Genomic DNA, 25,594 nt, shown 5'->3' with positions numbered 1-25,594 from the left:
CTTCCTCACTACAGACACGAGTTGGAGCATGATTCTTTACCATCATTCTTACAAAGTTGGGCAAGGCCAACCTTATAATAGTGTTATATACTATAGTTCTTACACAGCACTTTTCATCCCTCGATCTCAAAGTGCTGTACATAGAGGGTCGGTATTATCATCCCCATTTTACAGATGGGAAACTGAGGTAGAGGAATGAAATGACTTGCCCAAGGTCACCCAGCAGGTCAGTGGCAGAGATGGGCATAGAACTCAGGTCTCCTGAATGACAGCACAGTGCTCGATCCACTAGGCAATTCCACTTTCCATGGCAATACAGTAGTGTCCTGAGTGTTCGATCTGGTCCAATGCACAGCATAGACATGGCCACACCTGGCTCGTCTATCCTGACCAGGGGAAAGGGACTAGAATCCTGCTAGAGACAAAGGTGATTCAGGAACGCAGCAGTTAGCACAATTTTGTCACTAGCACACATAAGGCCCTAGTGTCCAGTGCACACTGCCTCCATTTTGAGAGGAACCACAGGAGCTTTGCAAAAATCAGCAGCTCAATTATCTAAACATTTCCCAGGAGAGATGCTGAAGTGACCTCTCAGTGAATGGATTGCCCAGGCGACAGGGAGATCCCCTATTCAACATCCCGCTGGCAGCGAGGATTCACAGAGCCTTTGAAAAGGCTCCCTGAACTGTGACCCCCAGGGGTCTCCCTGAAAGGGAAATTTCTATGCATGCTGCACACACAGCTGGGAGGGAGACGGCACAGACAATGAATGACACTGTTCCTAGAAAGCCGGGCAGGGACTGGATTTGGAATAGCCAAGCCATTCACAGCTCACTCTGAATCCCAGATCAGAGAGAATGGCCCCGGATCTCCATTTTGCTCAACAGTGCGTTGTTTGTAGTGCAGTAATGTGATATTTAAATTCAAGGGTATTTATTAGTCCACTGAATGAGCTTTGATGCCCCGCATCTTAGGGTTGCTCCAACTTGGAAGGGAGAGGAGCCCACGTTACACTTGTCACAAACCTAAATCAGCAGCAGGGAGTTTAAAGGAACTGAGTATCCAGCACTGCTAATGCCCCACCAACCCCTTTTGAAGCGGTTTCCAACGGGCAGGGATTGGGGGAAGGAAGGACGAACCTCACTATTCCAGTAAAACAGCTTTATAAGCAAACTTCACTCATCTATTGCTCAGCCCTTAGAAGCAGGACAGCAGAGAAACCTCTGTGGCAAGTTAAGAACACAGGACTTGCCTAGGGTGATCAGATGTCCCGATTTTATAGGGACAGTCCCGATTTTTGGGGCTTTTTCTTATACACCTCTATCCCGATACAACGTGACCCGATATAACATGAATTCGGATATAACGCGGTAAAGCAGTGCTCCGGGGGGTGTGGGGCTGCGTACTCCGGTGGATCAAAGCAAGTTCGATATAATGCAGTTTCACCTATAACGTAGTAAGCTTTTTTGGCTCACAAGGACAGCGTTATATTGGGGTAGAGGTGTATATGCACCCATTACCCCCCACCTCCTGCCCCGATTTTTCACACTTGCTATCTGGTCATCCTAGACTTGCCAGACTAGATCAGAGCAGTGGGCCCATCTAGTTCAGTATCCAGTCCCTGACCAGTACCAGCTGCTTCAGGGGAAGGTGGAAAATACCCATGATGGTGGAACCTGCCAGTAGGGGAATTTCTTCCCAACTCCTTTAGGCACTGAATTGGTTTCTATCCCAACTATGGAGATTTTAATTTAGCCTAATGAACTCTTGGTCTCAATGACTTCTTGTGGCAGTGAGTTCCACAGGCTAATTGTGCTTTGTGTAAAAGGTTTTATAGCTATTTTAAATGAGGTGTCTTTCAGTTTAATGGTTTTTGTTTTACGAGGTGGTAAAAAGGAGTCAATTTATGGTCTCTGTACCAACCATTATTGTGTACATCTCATGTCCTCCCTTATGTCTTCACTCTAAGCATTCCCAGTCAGTTCAATCTGTCTCTTGCATTCAAATCCCCTTCCATTTTACAAGCTGTAACAGATTAGAAGCGGCAAGCTCCGAAGTATCACAAAAGGCTATAAACATGGTGGTACCATCAGCATCAGAGGTCTGATCCTGTGATGGCTCCCACTGACTTTAGTGGAGTTTGGATGAGGCCAGCTTCTCTTTAACCAATCTTCCTACGTATTTTACTGCACTCCATCATTGTAGTAACTGAGCGTCTTTTCACTTCTATAGCACCTTCTATCACAGGATCTCCGAGTGCCTGGCGCACTGTGGATGTTGTATAATAACAAAGTACATTAAGACTCAGGATAACAGTGAGGCAGGTATGAGCCTTATTTTCCAGAAAAAGAAACTAGTTAAGTGACTTGACTCAGGTCCCTGAGTTCTCTTCCTAACGTGGCAAAGTAAGGAGGAGAAACCATATATGATCCCCAGTCCTACAACTTAACCACAAGATGATCCTTCTTGGCAACCATAAAACTCTGTAAGGAGGGACAAAATTGGTACATTAAAGTGAAACAGTTCAAAGAGAAGGAAGTGACCTTCAGATCCACTCTGGAATTGGAAGAAGGGTGACTTGGCCAAGTTCACATAGTAGGTCAGTGAAAGAGCTGGGAACAGAACTTGGAAATCCTGCCTATCAGACCCAGGCTTGCTCTGTCTAATCTATCATGGTGTGTGGCTTGATTTCACCACTTCCATTAAATGTTGATTATCTGACGCCTGGGTATGTAAAATACTCATTAATACACAGAAATAAATCAGTTACATTGGAAAGGGCCCTCCCTCTTATTTGAATGACTTTGATGTCCCCCATCTCAACTGGGTAACAAGCTTAGACTTGTATATACTTAGCTGTAGCCAATGCATTATCTGAAAACAATTTGATACCCAATTAAAATGGGTTTCAGCAGATCCACATCTCAGAATACTGCGCATGAGAATTTACTTGAACTCCCCACAGATTTGCAAAACAGTTTTGTACAAAAAACATGTTTTTTTATTTCACAAAATTGGGTGGCTGTGTTGCAGGAATAAAACCGGCCCTATACAGAGGATCAGATGAAAAAGTCGCCACGTGTATTTATACAGAAACACAACAGCGTTAAGAATTCAGGTACTTTGTAGGATCATCACTAATACAGTAAAAAATAGTCTCCATCTGGATCCTTTAAATTTGAAATTGATCACACTAAAAACAACCTGAGGTTATTCTAAACTGGACTATGGCCTGAACCAGAATTCCATGCTCGCTCCAAAGACCCTGGAGGGAAAGGTAACATGTGGAATGGATTTCTTTTATGAAAGGTGGGGGGGAGGGGAGGCCCTGACCGTTCTTTGCTAGGCACTGCAGATTCTTAGAGCTTGACAATGGGAAAGTGTTATTCCTATACACTGGAAGTAACAAGGGCAAGTACAATTGTATGAGCATGGAGTTGATGTGCAGACAGCCCAAAAATGGTTACTTCACATATGTACGCAAATTCTCAGGGTCTGGAAAGTTCAACTATTAACATTTTGAGGCATCAAGCACTTGAGTGCTCGTCAAGGCAAATCTGTATTTGTTTTACTTTATGAAATAGCTCTGTGGGTTTCAGATCCTCTACCCCCACTAGTGAAATAGCTGTGGTCAAGCTTTAAAACAAACAGCCCATCTTACACTCCTGATTACGGAGATCCACCCCTGAATGATCCTAAGTGCGTTGGTGAGGACGCTTGTCAGAAAGCTCGCTCTGGAAGGAGAGGATCTGAATCACACAGAGGATGTGAACCATGCAGTCACTAATGATGAGGGCAAGGAACAGCATTTGGCAGTACAAACTCAGTCCATATTAGTGGCATTGTGTTGGCCTTCTCAATCGCCCCGAATCATGGAGCGTGCTTGGAGTCAACTGCCAAACCTGTTCCCCCTTTGCCCTACAAAGAATGGAATGATAAAGCTCAGCAAGTGGAGGGTGAAGTGTGAACAGAGGAGCGAGGGTTCTCCCACCTCCAATCCCAGTCCAGAAAGAAAAAGTACCACGTTCGCTGAATTCTGCCCACCCCGGCTGTCTGCAAGAGGTAGTTCTGGCGCTCACACCCCCAGCCATCCCAACCCAATCCCATACACTAGCACTTCATTGCTATCTACTTTTTTTGTTTTGTTTTAAGTTCAATTTTAAAAGAAAAAAGTATATGCTCCAAAAAGAGAGGGACTAAAATTTGTTTTATTCCTCAGTTGGCTACTGTACCGAACTACCCAGAAGGAAGAGGATTCAACTACAAACTTCCCCTCCTTCCAATTAAACACAAAATAAAATATAAACTGGAGCAATAAAGCTCAGAGCGGTTTGATTCTAACTGATTCACTCCTGGCTCTATTCACATCGGATCAATATTTTCTTTAATAAGTTAGCAAGGCAGCCTTGGGGCTCAGCTATTGCCCTTAATGATTATCTACCTGTAATGAATATGGTCAGAATTAACGAAGCTTCCGCTCCAAGGCAGTGGAAGGAGAACTCCTCCCTCACTCTCCCTGATGTGCTCAAGCCACTGGTTTGCTCTATGTCCTCTTGATGCCTTGCCTAGATTACACCTCAGAGACTATGGATGGAAACACCACCTACTACATCCTAATATCCAGTTATGCCTCCAACCCAAAAGCCCCTCCCTGTCTCTAATGCGAATCCAAAGATTAAGCAGCAGAAGCAGCAGGATAAAGGAAACCCAGCGCAGAGCACTCGTTCCATAGGGTAAAACAGGCAAATGTGTGAAGGACGTCCTGCCAGCAACAGGAAGGTAAGATGACTACTGCTCAATGTGTTCAGCGTAAGTGCTCCCCAAAGGAGTACAGCCAAATAATGCCAGACTGTGAAGTCGGTGAGAGGGGACGAGGGGCGGGCAGGCTGACAGGAGACCAACCTCCCCCTGAAAGGAACAGAAGGAAACTGAGGAAATCCATTTTTGGTCGCCACTATCTTGGTTCTAGGGATCAGATCTAGACGTTGGTTGTTGCTGGATGAGTTAGGGAGCTGCTGGGGCCGGTGCTGCTCCCGCGGTAGGTGGAGTCACCCCATCAGCGGGTGGTGGCGGCTGCTGCGAAGGAGGGGGATCTGCAAACACAGTGGAGAGAAGCATGTGAGCACCAGAACCACTTAATCAAGAGGTTTAAATGAAGCATAAGAAGCTGAGCTATTTCCTTACAAAATCCATCTACGTACAGCAATGACCCATGGCTTCCAAAAGGGAAATGGAGGAGGGCCTAGAACTGGAATTATTTCACACTAGTCTGGGCACTGCGGTGAACTGCACTGGCTCCTGGAGATGGCCATGACCCTCTAGGGCGTTTTCATCGCCACATTCTAGGATGAACACTTTGAATTTGTGCTGTGCTTTTCATCCTCAAAGCACAGTACAAACTCACATTCCTCTAGCGAGGTAGGGAAGGGCTATCCCTACTTGTACAGAGTGGGTGACTGAGGCAGACAGGTTTAACTCCCTACATAATCTCAGCAAGCTGCTAATGTCAGACCTGGGTTTAGCACTTCACTGTTCCCATCTCTCAGTCCTGTGCACAGGAGCATTAGCTCAAGCCTCTTGTCTGTTTAAAACAGATGTAACAATACACTTTACAAGCAGACCTCTGCACGTACAGATTCAAGAAGTATATATAGGTGCCAACACAGGCAGACATCGGAAGATGTGGCACAGTGGGGAGAGAAGAATGAGGGTAGGTACAAAGGCCGGGTTTCAGGCACAGTGATCAGAGCACAGGGAAACAGATGCTAATGGAATAAGCCGGGGTTGTTCAGGAGAGGGAGAAAGTCAGAAATCAGGGTGAGGAAGAAGAGAACGGGGAAGTCAATTCAGCAGAGAGAGGACACTGTCAATGGCGGAGTTCCAGTAATACGGGAGAAGGAAAACAAAGAAAAGAAACAGCATAAGAAGGGGAAAAGAGACAAATCCAGGCAAAAGTAGCACTAGAACGAGACACTTCTGTTTACAGCAGTTACCATTAAAGAGTCAGCATTTCCCTCACACCCCTATCTGAGACAGCAGCATTTGATGCATATCTTTGCTAACAGGTAATGGCAATAGTTCAGGTACCACCGTATACTGACTGCTCATAAAGGGTTGACATTTTAGGAGCACTGCACAGGTCTCATCGTAACTTCTGTGTCTCTTGCAGCTGTTTAAGTAACCTCCATGCAAAGTCTAAAGGCTTTTGGGCTCTTTGGCTGGCGCAAGCCAGTGTACCATCAACCAACCAAGCCATCTGGATTTACACCAGTGGAGGATCTGGCCCATATGTCTTTAGTTTCTTTCTAACCAGCTTCCTCTTATTTTAAATCTTCCCCTTTTCTGAAGATGAAATTCACAGTGCTAGTTTTTGGTACGATGCTACTGCACTGCATTATACTGTGGTCACTACTAATTAGTGATTTAGTCACAGTTATGTCTTGAACCCACGCCTGTGTGTTCTTTTGGATTAAGCTGTGACCGGTTTTCATGGTGACCACAATGCCTCACCACCTTTACAAGTTAATCACAAAGGGGCAATAACACATGCTATGGTGCTCTGAATGAGAGAGAGAGAGAGAGAGAGAGAGAGAGACTTTTAAATCTTCCAACACCCCTCTGACAGAGATTTTTGGCTGCTAAAAACACAGATCTGATGGTTCCCACAGCACTCACAAAAAGGGTTTAAGCTACAATCACTTTTCCAGTAATAAGGAGACAAGCAATGGAAAACAAACAGTTGGTACATTCAGCCAGAGCTAATTCTGAAATCTCACTTACACATGCCATTTGGAGCAGCTAGGGGAACACGAGGTCCAATTACGTTTCCTGACATTGGTGGCATGCCAGATGGGGGAGGGCCACCGCTGGCTGGGTGGATGTTGGCTGACACAGATGGCATCATCCGGCCTGGCATGGCCTGCCCAGGTATCATTGAACCTGGCCCTGGCATCTGTCCTGCAGGGACATTAAAGAGAGATTGCGATGAAACTCAGTTAAAACACAGAAGTGAACAGAAGAGGAAAAATGTGGCCTAATTGTTCTCTAAGCAGGAAGAGAAAGCACTCTTGTGTGCTCAGATTCAACTCTCTGCTTCCACTCCAAATGCCATCTGCGATCATCCCAAAGGACAAGCTTCCCACCACTGAATAACACACTCCTTTCAGGAGGAACTGCCGTGAGATCTTGATGTCGCTAAAACCGTATAACACAACAGGCAACTGGAGGAGGAGTTTATTCACAGTTGCCTCTAGAACAGGATGGAATCTGGGTAAACAGGTGATTTTTAGCGGCCTTCGTGAAGATGCATTACCAACTGCACAGGGAGAACGAGGCTTCAAAATAGCAAAGCGCTCAGTAACAAGGGCAGGGACAAGGACTAATGGATTAACTGAATAGCAGAGCTGCAGTCATGCAGCTATAAATGATACCGGAAATACCTGCACAATGTAAAACACATTTTGATTTCAGTACAAGGAAGGTTTCTTAGAAACACCTCTGTGAGTGCAGCCCTCCTTCGTGGGTTAAGTTTCAGGAGCCTCAAGAAAAACTTAGAATTTTCAATGTCAAAACACCTACAACTCACTGACTGGATTTTAAAACCCCAGTTGAAGAGAGAGGGGTCCATAATCCATTACATTTACTTCTGCAGGATTCAGTGAACGCACATTTTGTAGCTGCAGTACTTTAGTTCGGGAAGCAGCCACTAGCCATGGATTGTAGCTATTTACAAATGTAAGTAAGGATTATTTTAAAAGATCCCTTCCATCCCAGACCCCAAGTAATTATGTAAAATACATGGTCTGATTATAGAAGCTCTTAAACATAGCCCCACACCCACCTTCTTAAACAACCGAGCACATATATAAAACAGCATTAAGACCATGATGGAATTTAAGAGCTAGGGAAATTCACAGGTCTGTATTTAGGACTGAAAGTCAGTAACTAGGTACAAAGATACATACGTCTGTAATGCCTGCTGAAGTTCAGTTACTGGATGAGATGCTTAAATGAACTAACAGTTTTATTAGGATCTATTACTCATTTAGCATCCTTCAAACATTATTCTTAAGAAATGTATAATGTAATATGGAATTATAAAGAAATTCAGCACCACGGACAGCATCACTGTAGCTTTTCAGGCAACTGGACCCATTTGCAAGTCTAATAGCCCAGAGGAGCCAACTCCAAATAAATTACACATACTCTCACCTACAGTATTGTTTGGGCTGTTCTGAACCTGGCCAATGGGGGGCAGGAAGGGGAGGGGGTGCCAGAAAAATGGGAGCCCCTGCACCCTGACACCGCTCCCTGGCAGGAGTGCCAGGCAGGCGGAGTGGGGCAAGCCCCCATGCCCCAACCCTGCTCCCCAAGCCGGGCAACATGCCATGGTTGATTTCATCTGAGGGATCTTCCTGCCAATCATATACTTGCCACTCTTCCTGAGCAGGTTGGGCCGATGGTATCTGCACGGACTGGAACACAGGCATTCTTGAAGACAACAGCACTGGGGGAGGTTTGGTGCCAGGACAACTTTCTACATGGTGCAGGTGCCTCCAATACCAGCAGGTTGTCAGTGTTAATACCAGAGCAGCCGATAGTGAAGTGCTGGGATTGAACGTAGGGCCATGTGAGTAACTGAAGAGGGCTCTGCAGAACGTCTTTCCATGCCAGCGGAGTCTTAGATGAAGGAAGCCAACTGGGTTTTCTGGAACAGCAGAATTTGCACAGGCGGTTCCAAGGAGAACTCGAGTTCCTGTAGAAGGATCCTGATTGAAACTGGTGGTGAATACTGCTGCACAGAGTCAAGCAGCAAAGGCACAGACAACAGATTTGACTGGAGTCCCCAAATGAGAGTGGAAATACTCAACAGAGGGAGGTGGTCCACAGACACCAGGGATGGATCTACAAAACTCAGCCACGAAGCCTCCAGCTAAGGAGAGGTGTGTGTGGAAGCTGACGTCAGGAAACATGGGTCACTGGTCGAGAATGACAATGATGCCACTTTTTCTCCTTTGACTCCCTCCACAAGTAGGAATGCTTTCTCTTCTAGGGCCATGGAGCAGGGGTCACGCAGAGATCTGGAAGCGTGCATTTCGTTTACAGCGTTCACTGGCATTGATTCTAATGGCACCAAAGGTGTCTTTGGTGCAGATAGTAGAACCAATATCACTGTGGTATCAGTGCAGATTGTGGTGCCAGATGGGAAGCTCAGACACTGTAGGTATTGGGCTCAGGGAGGCGGACCTTCAGCCCAACATTAAAGGAGGCAGAAGTGCTTAGGTGTGTTTCAGGTCACATGACAGAAGACCTCAAACCTCTTGCAGGAGTATCAGGACAGCCCGGTTGGAGGCTCATTGAAGCCAAATACATTTGCAGTCTGTCCTTCCTTGCCCAAGGAGTATAAGAATGGTGGATTGTTCACTGGGAAACTACATGCATTTCTCTCAGGGACATAAGGCACCGAATGTGTGCATTTGTCTCAGGAAAGATGGCTGAACAGGTTACGTATCCTTTGACCCCTTACATGGTTCAAGACCAGACATGGTCTCAGGGTAACTGGAGACCAACGGTCACAAATAACCTATTTTAAGAAAGAAGGCTAGCTAGCTTTGCATACAGGAGAGGTAGATCCATTAGCTTGTGGCAATGGAACTAAGGTGGATGGAGACTGTGCTTCCTTATCTCAAGCCAATTACCTCCTCTTTGGGTGAGAGTGCTCCTAACACCACCCCAGCACACCCAGCTTTCCTACACACACACCAGAGGTGCTGAAGCCCATTAGTGGGAATGCACAGAAGTCCTTGAAGAAAAGAGGATTAAGTTAACGTAATACCATAACGACCAACTGCTCTAATAACCCTTCAACTCAATAAAAGCCTGTAACTGTCCAATCATATGCCAATTTCCCTCATAACTGCAGCAAACAGATTTAAAAAAACAAGTTTTTTTTGGGGGGGGGGAAGGAGACATTTACACAAAGAGGAGAGAAATGTCTAAATCTATCCATGCACACATTGAGCACAGCCTCTGGTCAGTGGCCTGTAATGCAAGTCTGTGACATTTCCATTGTCACAAATGAAAGAGCAGCAGCAACCGACCAGAAAAGCTGTCTGGATTGGAGAATCCTCTCCTCCCCCTTCAGCTCCCCATCAGCAAAATAGTTTCCACTCTGGTGACTGTGAACAGGCGTACGTGGAAGACCATCGCAACGAATCCTTGCTTCTCCAGTCAGGATCTAAAGAGCAAACAGGAGGTGGAAGATTTCCTGAAGACACTTGCCACAGGATTCACTGAAGCTTTCCAAACCCCAGTACACATGTGGTGCGGTCCTTCATAGGCATGCACTCTGTGGGCAAGTACAATGCACACCATTTACAGCTGCAGTTATCTGGAATCAGATTCCCCTCAAACAAGTTCAGCCAGAAGTTTCCTAGCTTGGCTTGTTCCCTTCCCCTTGCAGCAAGCAGACAGCAAGAGCAACGAAAAGAGTTCCCCCAGTCAGATAACAGAGGATTTAAGCAGGCACACACGTCTGTTTTGGTCCAGGTCGCTCTCAGCGGTGAAGAACAGGCAATAAGGGCACAGTAGGTAGTGTGAGAGAAAGCTATAACCAGCCTGGGGCTGAGGTTTACAGTCATGGTAACCCCGCAGCATTAGAAGTAAATCAAAATGTCTAGGATAAGTACAGGTCCTATGTGGTGGCAGGGGGCTCCAGAATGAGAACACCCACCATTCTTTCACCATGAAGAACCTAACTGCTTTTCCAGATCCTCTCTATTCAAACACCAAAGGCTGAAGAGTGCAGATTAACCCCCTCGGCAGTTCCTTCCGCTAGGGGTCATTGTGTGTTGGTGTTCAGCCTCTGGGAAATTTCAACTTGTGGCTTCGAACAGGTGAATATGGCCGGAAGATGGGAAGCAACTGACTCTTATTCCTTTTGCAAGGAGTCTATGGGCATCACAGCATAGAAGAGCACCACTGTACTTTCTCCCTATCCCTCAGCTACTAACTGTCACATGTGAAAATGCAGATCAGCCTTGCAGCAAAGCCAATTTGAAAACATGAGGGCACAAGATAAGCTGAGGTCAGTTGGTCAGCATCATGAGTCAGGATTTTCCCCAGAACTGCAGGAGATGTGAGAGCTTATCTGGCTGGTATCAAGCTATTAGAATTCTGAGGCGAATCAGAGTAATACAGAATTTAGACAAGAAAAATCCTATTCTATTTAGCAATCTAGACAGGAGCACAGGCCATTAACCTGAACCACCCAAGGAAGTAAACTTCTAACCATGATATTGCCTTCAAAGCATTCTGCAGCCAAATTTACACTCCTCTCTTCCATTTGGAAGACAGGATTAGAATTCAAAATGATCTGGACAAACTGGAGCAATGGTCTGAAGTAAAGAGGATGAAATTCAATAAGGACAAATGCAAAGTACTCCACTTAGGAAGGAACAATCAATTGCACAAATACAAAATGAGAAATGACTGCCTAGGAAGGAGTACTGCAGAAAAGGATCTGGGGGTTAGAGTGGATCACAAATTAAATATGAGCCAACAATGTAATACTGTTGCAAAAAAACCCAACATCGTTCTGGGATGCATTAGCAGGAATGTTGTAAGCAAGACATGAGAAGTAATTCATCTACTCTACTTAGTACTGATAAGGCCTCAGTTGGAGTATTGTCCAGTTCTGGGCACGACACTTCAAGAAAGATGTGGACAAACTGGAGAAAGTCCAGAGGAGAGCAACAAGAATGACTAAAGGTCTAGAAAACATGACCTCTGAGGAAAGATTGAAAACACTGGATTTGTTTAGTCTAAAGAGAAGAGAAGACTAAGGCGGGGGACATGATAACAGCCTTCAAGTATGTAAAAGATTGTTATAAAGAGGAAGGTGATAAATTATTCTCCTTAACAAGTGAAGACAGGCCAAGAAGTAATGGGCTTAAATTGCAGCAAGGGAGATTTAGGTTAGACCAGGGGTCGGCAACCTTTCAGAAGTGGTGTGGCGAGTCTTCATTTATTCACTCTAATTTAAGGTTTCGCGTGCCAGTAATACATTTTAACGTTTTTAGAAGGTCTCTTTCTATAAGTCTATAATATATAACTAAACTATTGTTGTATGTAAAGTAAATAAGGTTTTTAAAAATGTTTAAGAAGCTTCATTTAAAATTAAATTAAAATGCAGAGGCTCTGGACTGGTGGCCAGGACCAGGGCAGTGAGAGTGCCACTGAAAATCAGCTCGTGTGCCGCCTTCGGCACGCGTGCCATAGGTTGCCTACCCCTGGGTTAGACACAGGGCCGGTGCTACCATTAAGGCGAACTAGGCGGTTGCCTAGGGTGCCAAGATCTGGGTGCGCCAAAAAGCGGTGCCCTCAATTTTTTTTTTTTTACAGCGTTCCTCCCCGAGCGCGCGGTCGCCGCTCCACTTCTCCCGCCTCCCAGGCTTGCGGCGCCAAACAGCTGATTGGCGCCCCAATCCTGGGAGGGGAGGAGAATTAGAGCGGGGGCGGCATGCTCGGGGAGGAGGCGGAGCAGAGGTGAGCTGGTGTGGGGAGCTGCCACACGGCTCCCCCGGAGGGGGGGGGGGAACTGCCATGGGAGGGGGACACCCTCAGGGCGGGGAGCTGCCGCAGGGCTGGGGAGGGGGCGCAAGGTGGAAGTTTCTCCTAGGGTGCGAAACTTCCTTGCACCGGCCCTGGTTAGACATTTAAAAAAAACTTCCTAATTGTAGTTAAGCACTGGAACAAATTATCTAGGCAGGTTGTGGAATCTCTGTCACTGGAGGTTTTTAAGAACAGGTTAGACAAACACCTGTCAGGGATGATCTATACATTACTTAGCTCTGCTTTGAGTGCAGGGTCTATCAAGGTGCCTTCCAGTCCTACATTTATATTATTTCTATTAGTTCCCCCATCATCTTTATGACAATGAACCCTCAAACAGCAGCTTGCCGCTTTAGTGGTTGCCTTTGCAATATAGCTTATACCCTGAAACCCAATACCAGAAAATACTGATAGTAGAGTTCACACTCCCTTCCCCCGACCATAAGTTTATTAAATATTTTCCCATCTGTCCCAACAGATTTCATGTTCCTGTAAAGCTTGAAGTGTTCTGCCTTCCCAGTGCAATCAAGACACTGATGCTTTTGATAAAGAAATGGATGCTTAATGGAGGGATCTAGCTGTGCAACGGAAGTCAAACTGGGCTCTTGGGAAGATGTGTATATGGCTTTACCACAGATCTTTTAACTATTAGGAAAAGTCAAGTTAGGAACTTGGTAGTGCAGTGGGGTTGGCACACTAGCCTTTAACATCTAGACACCTGTATCCAAACCTGGATTAGCTCACAAGTGAAATAAACTCGTGTGTGTGTGTGTGTGTGTGTGTGTGTGTGTGTGTCTCTTCTCATTTTATTCTAGGGCTGTCGATTAATCGCAGTTAACTCACAGGATTAACTCAAAAAAATTAATCGTAAGTAATCGCAGTTTTAATTGCACGGTTAAACAATAGAATACCAATTGAAATTTATGAAATATTTTTGGATGTTTTTCTACATTTTCAAATACACTACTCACTTTATATTATTTTTTATTACAAATATTTGCACTGTAAAAATGATAAACAAAAGAAATAGTATTTTCCTGTTCACCTCATACAAGTACTGTAGTGCAATCTCTTTATTGTGAAAATGCAACATACAAATGTAGATTTTATTACATAACTGCACTCAAAAACAAAATAATGCAAAACTTTAGAGCCTACAAGTCCACTCAGTCCTACTTCTTGTTGTCCAATTGCTAAGACAAACAAGTTTGTTTATATTTAGAGGAGATAATGCTGCCCACTTCTTATTTACGTCACCAGAAAGTGTAGGGTTACCATCCGTCCGGCTTTCCTCGGACATGTCCGGCTTTTTCAGCTTTAAATGGCAGTCCAAGGGGGATTTCTAATAAAGTAGAAATGTCGAGGATTTCCCCCTTCCCCTCATGGAGAGTGCGGGGCGGCTGATTGGACGGCTGGGCCTGATTGAAAGCCGCTCGCAGCCACTGGAGCCTCTAGCAGCCAGAGTCCCTCCCACTCCCCCTCCTCTCCCACAGAACAGCACCACAGTGTTTGGCTGCACGTGGAGCTCGCAGTTCTCCCTCGGCCTGGTGGGGGGGGCAGGCAAGGAACAGGGAACGGGGGGGGGTTAGATTGGTCGGGGGTTCTGGTGAGGCTGTCAGGAGAAGGGGGTGTAGAGAGCGGTTGGGGCAGGCAAGGGACAGGGGGGTTAGATTGGTTGGAGGTTTGGGGGGGCTGTTGGGAGAAGGGGGTGTAGAGAGCAGTTGGGGCAGGCAAGGGACAGGGAATGGGGGGGTTAGATTGGTTGGAGGTTTGGGGGGGCTGTTGGGAGAAGGGGGTGTGGAGAGTGGTTGGGGCAGTCAGGGGACAGAGAGCAGGGAGGCTTAGATAGGGGGTGGGGTCCTGGGGGCAGTTAGGGTGGGAAGTCTCAGGAGGGGGCAGTTAGGGGACAGGTAGGGGGTAGGGGGATTTTGAGGGGGGCGGGGTTGGGGCAGGGCTAGGGCGGCACCCCGTGTCCTCTTTTTTGATTGTTGAAATATGGTAACCCTAAGAAAGTGTGACTAGACATTCACATGGCACTGTTGTAGCCAGAGTCGCAAGATATTTTATTTTTGAATGCAGTTATTTTCTGTACATAAATCTACATTTGTAAGTTGAACTTTCATGGTAAAGAGATTGCACTACAGTACTTGCATTAGGTGAACTGAAAAATACTATTTCTTTTGTTTTTTTACAGTGCAAATATTTGTAATAAAAATATAAAGTGAGAACTGTACACCTTGTATTCTGTGGTGTAAGTGAAATCAATATATTTGAAAATGTAGAAAACATCCAAAAATATTTAAATAAATGGTCTTCTATTATTGTTTAACAGTGCGATTAATCACGCAATTACTTTTTTTAAATCACACGATTAATCACGATTAATTTTTAGTTGCTTGACAGCCCTAATTTATTCACATCACAAACACCACAACAGTCTGGGTTGACTGTTTTTGCTCTGGAGGGCCCCTGAACAGCAGGGGTTTGGCAGGTCAGGAGTGAAGTGCTTTGGGAGACCTATGTGGCAGCCTGCTCACACGGTGTCTGGCTCAAGCCAGTGCTTGGTTATTTTTATGAGCACTAAAATCTGTAAAAAAAAAAAAAATTATCAAGAGCTGGGTAACCACCACATCCAGGAGTACATAGCCACTTTCTGATCCAAGACCACACTAAAAGGGGATAAAGGAGGACTTCACCAGGTAAGTGGAGAATAAGGCCACTGAGGCTGGTGGAGCAAAGGCAGGAACCAACCTTGTGCTAAAGTAAGAAGTCAGAGACAGAGAGTGGGGGTAAATTGTGGAGCGCTTTGTTAGTATAGGCAAGCAGCTTATGTCTGATGGAACAAAGAAGGGGCCTAAGTGGAGGGACTGAAATAGGAAGTGACAGCGATGAACAAGGAAGATTATTTTAACAGCAACATTTTGAATGAAGTTGAGGGGTGTGAGATTGCAGGCAGTGAGGCAAGCATGAGGGAGATACATTAGCCAAGGCACAAGCTGATCAGGACTTGGATAAGAGTTTTGACAGAAAAGAACATTAGGATCTTGGAGATACTACGCAGGAAGAAACAGCAAAATTCAGACACTGCCTGTGGGCCAAAAGAGAGAGCCTAGTAAAGATGAAGCCAAGATGAACCCGTGTGTATTGTATGGAAAAAGATGGGGATGGAAAGGAGAGACGCCCAGTTGGGGACCACCATTTGATGCAGAACAGACCCCACTCACCAGGGCTCTTCCATCTTCTCCTGTCAGATTGTCTCAAGTAGTATCTTTCCCCCCACTTGAAGCATGAGAATCTCCAAGCCTAGGCTGGCTCTCTCCTTTTCCTTCCCTTGCTTTGCATAACAAGGCTTCTCTGTCCACATTATAGAATAACCGTTACTTAAAACCCTTTGGGATAATTCATGCTACAGACGGCCATTCTAGGTAACCTACAGTAAAGCATAATATAGTGTGACAGACCCAGACCAGTGGGGTACAGGAGTCTGGTAGAGGGCAAATATACTGGTCACTGGATGAGTAGTTTTCTGTTCCCTGAGTGACCAGAGCAGGGGCTGCACTAGAGTAATCAGGAACCTGCTAGAACCAGTTAAGGCAGGCAGGCTAATTAGGACACCTGGAGCCAATTAAGAAGCTGCTAGAATCAATTAAGGCAGGCTAATCAGGGCACCTGGGTTTTAAAAGGAGCTCACTTCAGTTTGTGGTGCGAGTGTGAGGAGCTGGGAGCAGGAGGCGCAAGGAGCTGAGAGTGAGAGGGTGTGCTGCTGGAGGACTGAGGAGTACAAGCATTCTCAAACACCAGGAGAAAGGTCCTGTGATGAGGATAAAGAAGGTGTTTGGAGGAGGCCATGGGGAAGTAGCCCAGGGAGTTGTAACTGTCATGCAGCTGTTACAGGAGGCACTATAGACAGCTGCAGTCCACAGGGCTCTGGGCTGGAACCTGGAGTAGAGGGCGGGCCTGGGTTCCCCCCAAACCTCCCAATTGACCTGGACTGTGGGTTCTTCCAGAGGGGAAGGTCTCTGGGCTGTTCCCCAACCCACATGGTGAATCTCTGAGGCAAGAAAATCCATCAATAAGCACAGGACCCACCAAGATAGAGGAGGAACTTTGTCACAATAGTTATAAAAACTGTATGGAAACTGTTTCAAATGAAGTTGTAAGCTTTAGTGTAGACAGGGGCTTCTTGGAGGGATGGAAAAAATCAGAGCCCTTCAGAGTTGCAGTAAGGTATGGGTTTTATTGTTATATTATCAGCTGGTTAAGCCACTATTAAAGAGAATTTAACCCAAAATTTTATATGGGGAAGCACAGGCTTATTTTGTATCATGAGCTTATTTCCTGAGTCCTACTCTACACTGCTGCCCAGAAGACAACTGTGTATCTGGCTGTTAATGCTACATTTAGTTCCAGTGAATATTTTCCTTGCAAATTTAGAATGTTATATTGTATTGCAGTTTTCCTTAAAGCATCCATGAGATGGGGCTTTCACACTGCCCAGAGAAGTTCTGTGTATGTGTGTTTAAGGGCAAGGCTAGCTTTTTATTTCTTGGCTTATTGCAGCAGAATGCATGCAATTTTATTTTAAAGGCAGATAATGATGCTTGCAAGAGATGATCTTATCACATCTCCATTCTATCTCACACTAAGAGTTCATTCAACAAACAGTACCTAGCCAAACCTGGATTAAGCAATTGGGTTTTACAATTGTCAGCATGGCAAAATGAAATGTTATTTCTACAGAGATAATATTCCTTTTCACTTAATGAGAAAGATACAACTTCAAAAAGACAGGCTAAAGCAGAAAATGTCAAAATGTGACCTACATAAAGGAGAGAGCTTAAAAACAGCAGATGTTTGAGAAGATAAAACTGAAAGATTCACTAAAATGAGGTTCAGCTTGCTGAAAAATCCTTACTCGTTTATAGATTTTAGATATTTTCTAGTACGTGCTAAGGAAACGTTACTCTCACTAGTACTGCATGACACATGTATTCATGTTACAGTGAACCTTGTACATGAAGCCATCCTTAATAGATTACCCCAAGGCCTGTATTAGATGTCTCACCTCCATTAAAGCAGTCATTTGAGGGGCTATGGTGTTGGGTTCCAAGACAGGCTTCACTATTTTTATTTTAAAGTGGGGGTGGGGGAAAAGAAGCAGAAAGTTTTGTAGTCTTCTAAACATTCACTTGCAAGTTCTTTCCCATTAGCACACCCCTTAAACAAAGGGCCAACTGCTAATGCAATCAGTGCTAAAGGAGGGAGGATGCAACTCCTGGGGCCATGAGTTCTGAAAAGGGATGAAACCCAGACTCTCCACTTCCAGGGGGGTCAACCTGAGCCTGAGAAGGAGCCAGAATTTACCAATGTACATTGCCAAAGAGCCACAGTAATACATCAGTAGCCCCGCCCCTGCTCCCAGCGCCTCCTGCCCGCTGGCAGCCCTGATCAGCGCCTCCCCTTCCCTCTCCGCCAGTTGTTTCATGGTGTGCAGGAGGCTCGGAGGGGGAGGAGCGAGGGCACGGCAGGGGGTGGGAAGCGGTGGAGTGGGGGCATGGCCTGTAGCATAGCCAGGGGTTGAGCAGTGAGCACCCTCCGGAACATTGGAAAGTTGGCGCCTGTAGCTCCAGCCCCAGAGTCGGTGCCTATACAAGGAGCTGCATATTAACTTCTGAAGAGCCGCATGTGGCTCCAAGCCACAGGTTGGCCACCCTTGCTCCACTTAGAAGTTTCTCTAGTGCTCTTTTGCTGAGCAGAAGATGATGATTCTGCATGAAATCATGCTCTCACCTGAGTGAATAAATCACTTTTGAGATGCTCATGACATTTCTGTTAGACTGGTGAGAACAGGAAAATTCTTTCAGGGCGCTGTCTGCAGGCTTCACTGCAGGACAAATTTTGTGGTGTCATTAGACACGCCTCTTCCCTACTGTGAATGATTTTCAGAAGCAGAGTCAGAAACCCATATTGCTAACCAGTCTTCAAGACACGTCCTTACTTTCGCGTGTCCTCCCCAACACACTGCAGCAGACAGAATTCTAGAGCCAGGAACTGTGAATAAATAACCACAATAACTCATTTAGCATCAAATCTCTAGGGAAGCAGTTTCCGCTTCACTTGCATATTGTATTTCTGTCACTTCCCTCTAGCACAATTCATTCACTGTAGACTATATAGGCACTAACTTGATTATACAAGCACCAACTTGAATGCCAAAGTGCACTGTTCTGGGGCTTTCCTGGTCCTGTCAGACTGGACCCCCTAGCAGCTGGAGGCTCACCATTGTTTTTCTATAACATTTCACACACATGGTAAGATTCTTTTGCAAGAAGTGACAAGCTGCTTCCCCATCTACATGAATGAGGACAATCGGTACCCAGGGCTGCACTGGCTACCTTAAAATATTTATGCATCTTAAATAATATATATGTGTACGGGGTTAGGAAGTGCTTAAATTCACTGGAGAGGCTTTGATGACATCAAAAAGCCAGGACAAGTGAAGCAGTTAAATAATCATATAACAACCTCAATGGAATTGTTGTCCCTTGGCTGACTCCGTTATTTGCTATTCTACATAATACTTTTGCATGGTCAGACTTTCACAGGTGGGATGACGCAGCTACCACCTTGTTAGTAGAAAGAACCCAAGCCTTCTACCTGCAAGGGTTTCAATGGTTCTTTACAGTGCAATAGAGATGCATGTGCACAAAAATTTCCCTTTCCTACTGCGGTGTTAACAGCCTTCCTTCATGTCGCACTCCCCCTTAGTACCCAGCTGGGGTTGGGCAAGCTAATAATCCAACCAATGGACCACATTCGCTGCTGAATCATGGTCATGTGCCACTTGAGGCACGTTGTACATATGCTACGACCACCAGGCAGTATTAAAGCCACAGTAAAGGAACTTTAAAGCCATGCTGGTCATTCTGTCAAAAAGGATCATACCAAGCAATCAAGAATACACAGAATATAGTCCCCTGCCAGGCTTCACATGACTGTAAAGAGTTACAGTTTTAACACAAATGAACAAGTCCATAATTACACAATTATCTATCAGGTTGCAACTGGGAGAATTCTGCAAAGCATTTCCCACCAATATCAATTTACACTCCTTCTGTGACCCTAGAAAAATGAGTTTAGTGGCAGGAGCATTCAACAGAACACAGTAACTTAAGTGAACACTGGAGAATATTAGCAAGAAGAAAATTATGAATCCAAAAGTCTGAATATTTGCAGAGGAAAAGTGACTCGGAGTTACAATAAGCCAGTGCGGAAAATGAAACATATGGTGTGACTAATGTGGACATAGTTAAAAACAGCTCAAATTCTGAATTTTGGACACTCACTATGAAATGCTTGCAAACATACTACAGACAAGAACGAACAACAAAATTATTCATGGAATAATTTCAACCTCCACATCACAGAAAACTGGTTCTGGATGATGTGTGAACATACAAGACAAAAATTTAATAACTGATAATACAATTATTCACCTCGATGTTGTGGCATATTTTTAGTGAATTTAATACTAAAAGGGGAAAACCATGGAGACCCTTTTATCCACAGCAGGGGGGTTGCATTTTCACTGTGTGTGTGTGTGTGGGGAGCTCATCAAAACAGTCTCTGAATAGGCAGGAAGATAGTCTGTGAAAATTGGACAGACCAGTTCCTCCCCCACTGGAAGATATTTTCCCTTGGACTTAGCTTGTTCACCCTCTTTTACCGATGGATCTCGCTGGTGGCTGTCAGAAGGCTCAAACATAGCTGGTGGAAAGCAAGTTCACTGGCTTGAGATCATAATGGAAAACAGAGAGTTCCTGCCATCTTCTGAGAAGCTAGAGCCAGTGGAGGAGAATCTGGAATGATTCTTAAGACTTTTTTTGTGCTTTTCTTTTGCCTTTTGGAGGGAACATACTTGCTTCCATCAGGAGATTGCTCCCTCTTCCTAGATGGTGTCTCCCTTTTGGGATTTAGGGCTGGATTTTCACAAACAGCTAGGTGCCTAACTCCCATTCATTTCAATGCAAGTTAGATGCCTATATGCATCTTCAGAAATGTAGATACCTTTGAAAACTCTGACCCTTAGCCCACAAGGAGGGTTTTGAGCCCCTCTGCCCCTTGTCTCTCCAATATGTAATTAGAGAGGAAACAAAGGGGATCACCCCTGACGGAACCCAGATCCTGCTTTTGGAGAGAAAGGAGAGTCAGAAAAAAATATCAATCTTCTCAAAGGACTCCAAGATCCCTTTGAAAAAGTGAAAGGGGGGGCGCGATCACAGAGCTTTTCCCCTTTGAGGAGGATTGGGCTGGGACTTGAAAAGGACTTCCCCATCAAAGAATTCCCCAGTCAATGAAGATTGACCTGCCTGCTGGTTCTCAAGCACTTGTGACAGTGTCTCCAAGCAGTCTCTGACGGGGGGAGAGGGGAAGAAATGCCAAATTCCAACAAGCCATGCAGATTCTAAGCCCTTTCTCCCTAGCAACACAAGCATCTGCAGGCTGTGCCACTGGGACTTCTGCAGCAGAGCTCCTCTTCTGAAGCTTCTTAGAGGTTACCACTTGACCTTTTTTCTGCTTCAACAAACAGAGGGGAGAAACCTGGCAGGTGATCCCATTTTAGGAATGAAGCTTAGGAAAAATTTGTTCCCTAGAAGGATGATGGGGAGGGTTGATGGGAGAAGAATGCTGCTCACTGCTGCACCAACATTTGTTTGCAAGAGACAGGTCAGCTCTTCCACCTTTATCATCATCCTATCTTGCTCTGCTTGCATGTCTAAAAGAGGCTTCCTGGCCAAATATGTAGAGCCCTGCAAATATGTGTCTATCTGCTTTATATTTGCAGACAGCTGGCTGCAGTATTCGCAGGAAAAGAGTTGCAGATGAACTGTCTCAGACTGGGGGAGAGGTCAGGATCTAGACCTGCCATTCTTTGATATTTTGATTTAAGGATTGTTGAAAGTGGAGCTCCTGAAGGAGGATGGAACACTGTACCTTTTCCTCTCCGAGCCTCTGGAAAAGAACCCATTTCTGTGATAGGAAGCCCCTGTATCTTTCTTGTACATGCATTTACAGGTTAAGTGCCAGCAGCATGCTCAGTCCTTCACTAACATAAGGAGACATACCTCCTGCCCCATGCAGATTTCCATCCAGTACAGACACGCAGTACACCATGCTGATCGTAGAATCTGGTAGAAGTGTTTGGTAAGGCTTTGTGGAAGAAGGTTTGAGACATTTAGTGGATGAGGATAGACTGCATAAGTTGCTTAACTCTCCTCTTCCTTTTTCCTCTAAATCACTAACATTCTTTTTCTAACTGCTCTCCAGTGCAGAAGGGAAACCAGGCTACTAAGTGCTGCATTGTGGTTGCTGCTTTCTCAGGTTAGGAAAGGGGACTAATGAGAGACTGAAATGGAAAAGCTTTAGTTGATGTCCCCTTTTCAGCCCTATGTCAATGCAACCTACCAGAGGAGCCTGGATCAAAAACTGCAGAGGCTTCCTTTCCCCAGCTTGATCCAGACAGAATCTGGATCCATTATGCAATTAGCCACAATAACAAATGCTGTAATTAGGCCTTGGGAAATGTAAAAAAGAGTCCTAGGAGCAGCAATACGCAGTCAAAAGGAACTGAGGCCTTGTGGGTAATTCTGCTGTATAAGAGACAAAGCATCACCCTGGGAGCTGCACCGAGACAGGTTAGTGAGAAAAGAATCCCCACTCTAGCCTCAGGGGCTACCATCCTACTTTCTCTCAGCATCTGAGGTGGTTGTAAGCCAGGGCTATTTTTTCCTTCTGTTAATAAATGTTTTACAGACTTCAATCATCTTGCTTGGAATCATCTTGCTTGGAATCATCTCTTCATCCCCTACCCCAGTCACTTGAGGGGCACTCCAAGTATCATTTTGTTCATGGTCTAATGGATTGTAAGTTACTACTTTTTATTCATTACTAAGAGAAAGAGAGCAGCCAAAAGTGAAGCCTGTTTAATAACGCTGTTGGGAAACAGAGTAAAGTCCACACAGTTAAAGCACACAAACTTCTCAGGCAATCATACAGTCAACTGAGGAGTTGCAAATGGATAGCCGTACGAGTATTTTTTCCCATTCAGGCCCACTTCTTTTCTTCCATGTGTAAATGTGTTTTGACAGTGTAACTTCTGATGTTTCTGTCACTGTTAAATTTCCACCAATGCAAACCATGAGTCACCCTCTTGCAGAAATCTGCCAGACAAGTCACAGTCCACCCAATGGGCGCTGTGTAGAATGAACATTATACTGCCGTACTTGTCACTTGGACAGATCACTGTGGGGGAGGCTACCAGCATTACTGGACAGCCCCACACAAACAACAGGCAAGGAAATGGTTTGCTCTTTTTATAAAGCCATTTTAAAGGGGTGTGTTGGGTAAAAGGGCTGGACTCTCAGTCCTGGAGACCAAAATTCTTTTTCTACAACCCTGGCAGCAACAGCACATGTTTCACCAAACTGCTCTCCTGCCAGTGCACCCTCAGCCCAGACCACGAGGGACTTCCACTAAGTGTCAGGTGAATTCCATCTCCAGAGACACTACAATCTTTAGCACCTTTGCTAAGATTGTTTACCTGGGTGCTAATCAGCATCTATTGTGGTGAAGTAGATTTGTGATGTGGATGCCTTAACATAATTATTGGTAGCCAATAATTATTTTAAAATCATTAACTTATTTCAGAGAGGCCACCAAACAGCAATTATTTGGTAACAAACTTTGTTACTGATTGGGCTGAAATATGAACTGGTGACCCAGAGACAAAAGATTCTGTATCTCACTACTGTCACAGGAGTGTCCAAGGAGGGAAATATATACATGACAGGGGAAGGAGATGTAGGTGAAACACATACATCACTGAATTCCTCTTCCCAGTACGGACTGTCTCAATCTACAGCTAAATGGTACATCAAAAAAGGCCAGGATATCAATTTATAATGTGGGGAAAGATGAAACAACCTCAAGTGATGTCAAAATGAGCTCAAAGTTTTTACCTTCTTCATACCCACGAAGCAGAAACTATTTTTACCTGGAACAAGAATCCTCCTATCATAAAAGTGTTAACTGGATCCATCCCAGAGACACGTGTTAGTAGATTTAGCACAGAATTGGATGTCAAGAATGCCCTATTTTTAATAATGGCTTTGCAATTGACTTGCTGCATGAGTTTTAGGCCTGGTCCCCACTTAGTCCGGACTTCGGACTAAGGTACGCAAATTCAGCTACGTTAATAACGTAGCTGAATTCGAAGTACCTTAGTCCGAACTTACCGCGGTCCAGACGCGGCCGGAAGTCTCCCCCCGTCGACGCCGCGTACTCCTCTCGGCGAGCTGGAGTACCGGCGCCGACTGTGAGCACTTCCGGGATCGATTTATCGCGTCTTAACCAGACGCGATAAATCGATCCCAGAACATCGATGGCGTGCCGCCGGACCAGCCGGTAAGTGAAGACTAGGCCTAAGGTAAGTAATTTCTGTGTCTTGAGTTTCCTCAGCTATAAAATAGGGATATATGCATCTACATCACAAGGGTGTAATAATAATATGGAGATATACCTATCTCATAGAACTGGAAGGGACTAAAGGTTATTGAATCCAGTCCCCTGCCTTCATAGCAAGACCAAATACTGTCCATGACAGATTTTTTTGTTTTGTTTTGCCTGAGATCCCTAGATGGGGCTCCCTCAAGGATTGAACTCACAACCCTGGGTTTAGCAGACCAATGTTCAAACCACTGAGCTATCCCTCCTCCCCTGATGATCTACCTATGCTATGATAAAATGTAAGGTATTCTGAAGCTTCAGATGCAACAGGGGACAGAAGATCTTTTCCTGGAACAATTATTTGATCCCCAGAAAGTTCACTGTTGATCAGCTGATAACCCTCCTTTCTCTAATGAGGAGAAGGCTCTTCCCTTCATTCATATTTATCAAGCTCCTGAAGGAGGCATCAGTTTCAATTACTCTAGTAAAGTCTAATACACCCATTTGCTTACAAGATAAGGTCATGCCTCTTGGGAAAAATATCTTCAACTCCTGCCAATCCCCGAATGGAAGGGTTCCCAGATTTGGGCTGATTTCTGTCTTATTTCACAAACAGACTGGGTCCCACCCACTCTTTTAGGATTGTTGGTATTTAATGGAAGGATCTGTTCACTGTAAAATAGGGCCAAGAAGATCTGGGGGATACATAGGCTGGAGATTCCCAATTAAGGAAATAATCTAACATGCAGTGGCTGTCTTTTTCTCAGAGACCACGTTAATGAACAAATCCCAAGGCTTTATATAAAAGTTTACGCCTCCTTTATGCGGAGTTCCATAATTACATTTAGATGGGAAGTCCCTTGCCTCAGGCATAGAAAGAGGGTCCCTCCAGGCTGAAACTCAGCTATTATCCTGATGGCAGCTCATCTGAGACACAATTGAGCTATATCATTCAAGATATTAGATTAGCTTCTTATCTAAATGCCTGCTCGCGGTTTTATACCAAGCTCTCCAAGAGCTCTAGAAAAATCTTATCTATTTGGATTTTAGCCATGCATTTAGTGGCTGCACTGGAAAAAGGTAGGCTGAGCAAACAGAGGGTATGCATACATCTCAATTAAAAACCTATGGCTGGCGTGTGCCAGCTGACTTGTGCTCACAGGGCTCAGGCTAACAGGCTGTTTAATTGCAGGGTAGACATTTGGGCTTGGGCTGGAGAACAGGCTCTATAACCCTGCAAGGTGAGAGGTCCCAGAGCTCGGGCTGCAGCCTGAGCCAGAAAATCTGCACTGCAATTAAAAAGCCCCTCAGCTCAAGCCAGCTGGCCTGGGCAGCAATGGGTGTCTAACTGCAGTGTAGACATATCCAGAGAGGCTTAGTTCCAAAACAATAAGCATAAACTTATGCATCCGAAGAAGTGGGCTGTAGCCCACGAAAGCTTATGCTCTAATAAATCTGTTAGTCTCTAAGGTGCCAC

General features: G+C 45.1%; 1 protein-coding gene across 2 annotated transcripts in view; it reads right to left on the bottom strand.

The window, feature by feature from the left end:
* Positions 1 to 2,978: 2,978 nt before the first annotated feature.
* Positions 2,979 to 25,594, bottom strand: part of SMARCC1 (SWI/SNF related, matrix associated, actin dependent regulator of chromatin subfamily c member 1) — a 151,779-nt gene continuing 129,163 nt past the window's right edge. For both annotated transcript variants that reach the window (XM_065586693.1, XM_065586694.1), the window contains 2 exons: positions 6,781 to 6,957; positions 2,979 to 5,093 (listed from right to left, as the gene is read on the bottom strand). In XM_065586693.1, coding sequence (XP_065442765.1) covers positions 5,005 to 5,093; positions 6,781 to 6,957 — 266 coding nt within the window. In that variant the 3' untranslated portion in view covers positions 2,979 to 5,004. The remainder of the gene's footprint in view (positions 5,094 to 6,780; positions 6,958 to 25,594) is intronic.

This window comes from Chrysemys picta, chromosome 2, assembly GCF_011386835.1.
Source record: "Chrysemys picta bellii isolate R12L10 chromosome 2, ASM1138683v2, whole genome shotgun sequence".
Classification (NCBI taxonomy): domain Eukaryota; kingdom Metazoa; phylum Chordata; order Testudines; family Emydidae; genus Chrysemys; species Chrysemys picta.
This window is presented reverse-complemented; position numbering and strand designations above follow the sequence as displayed.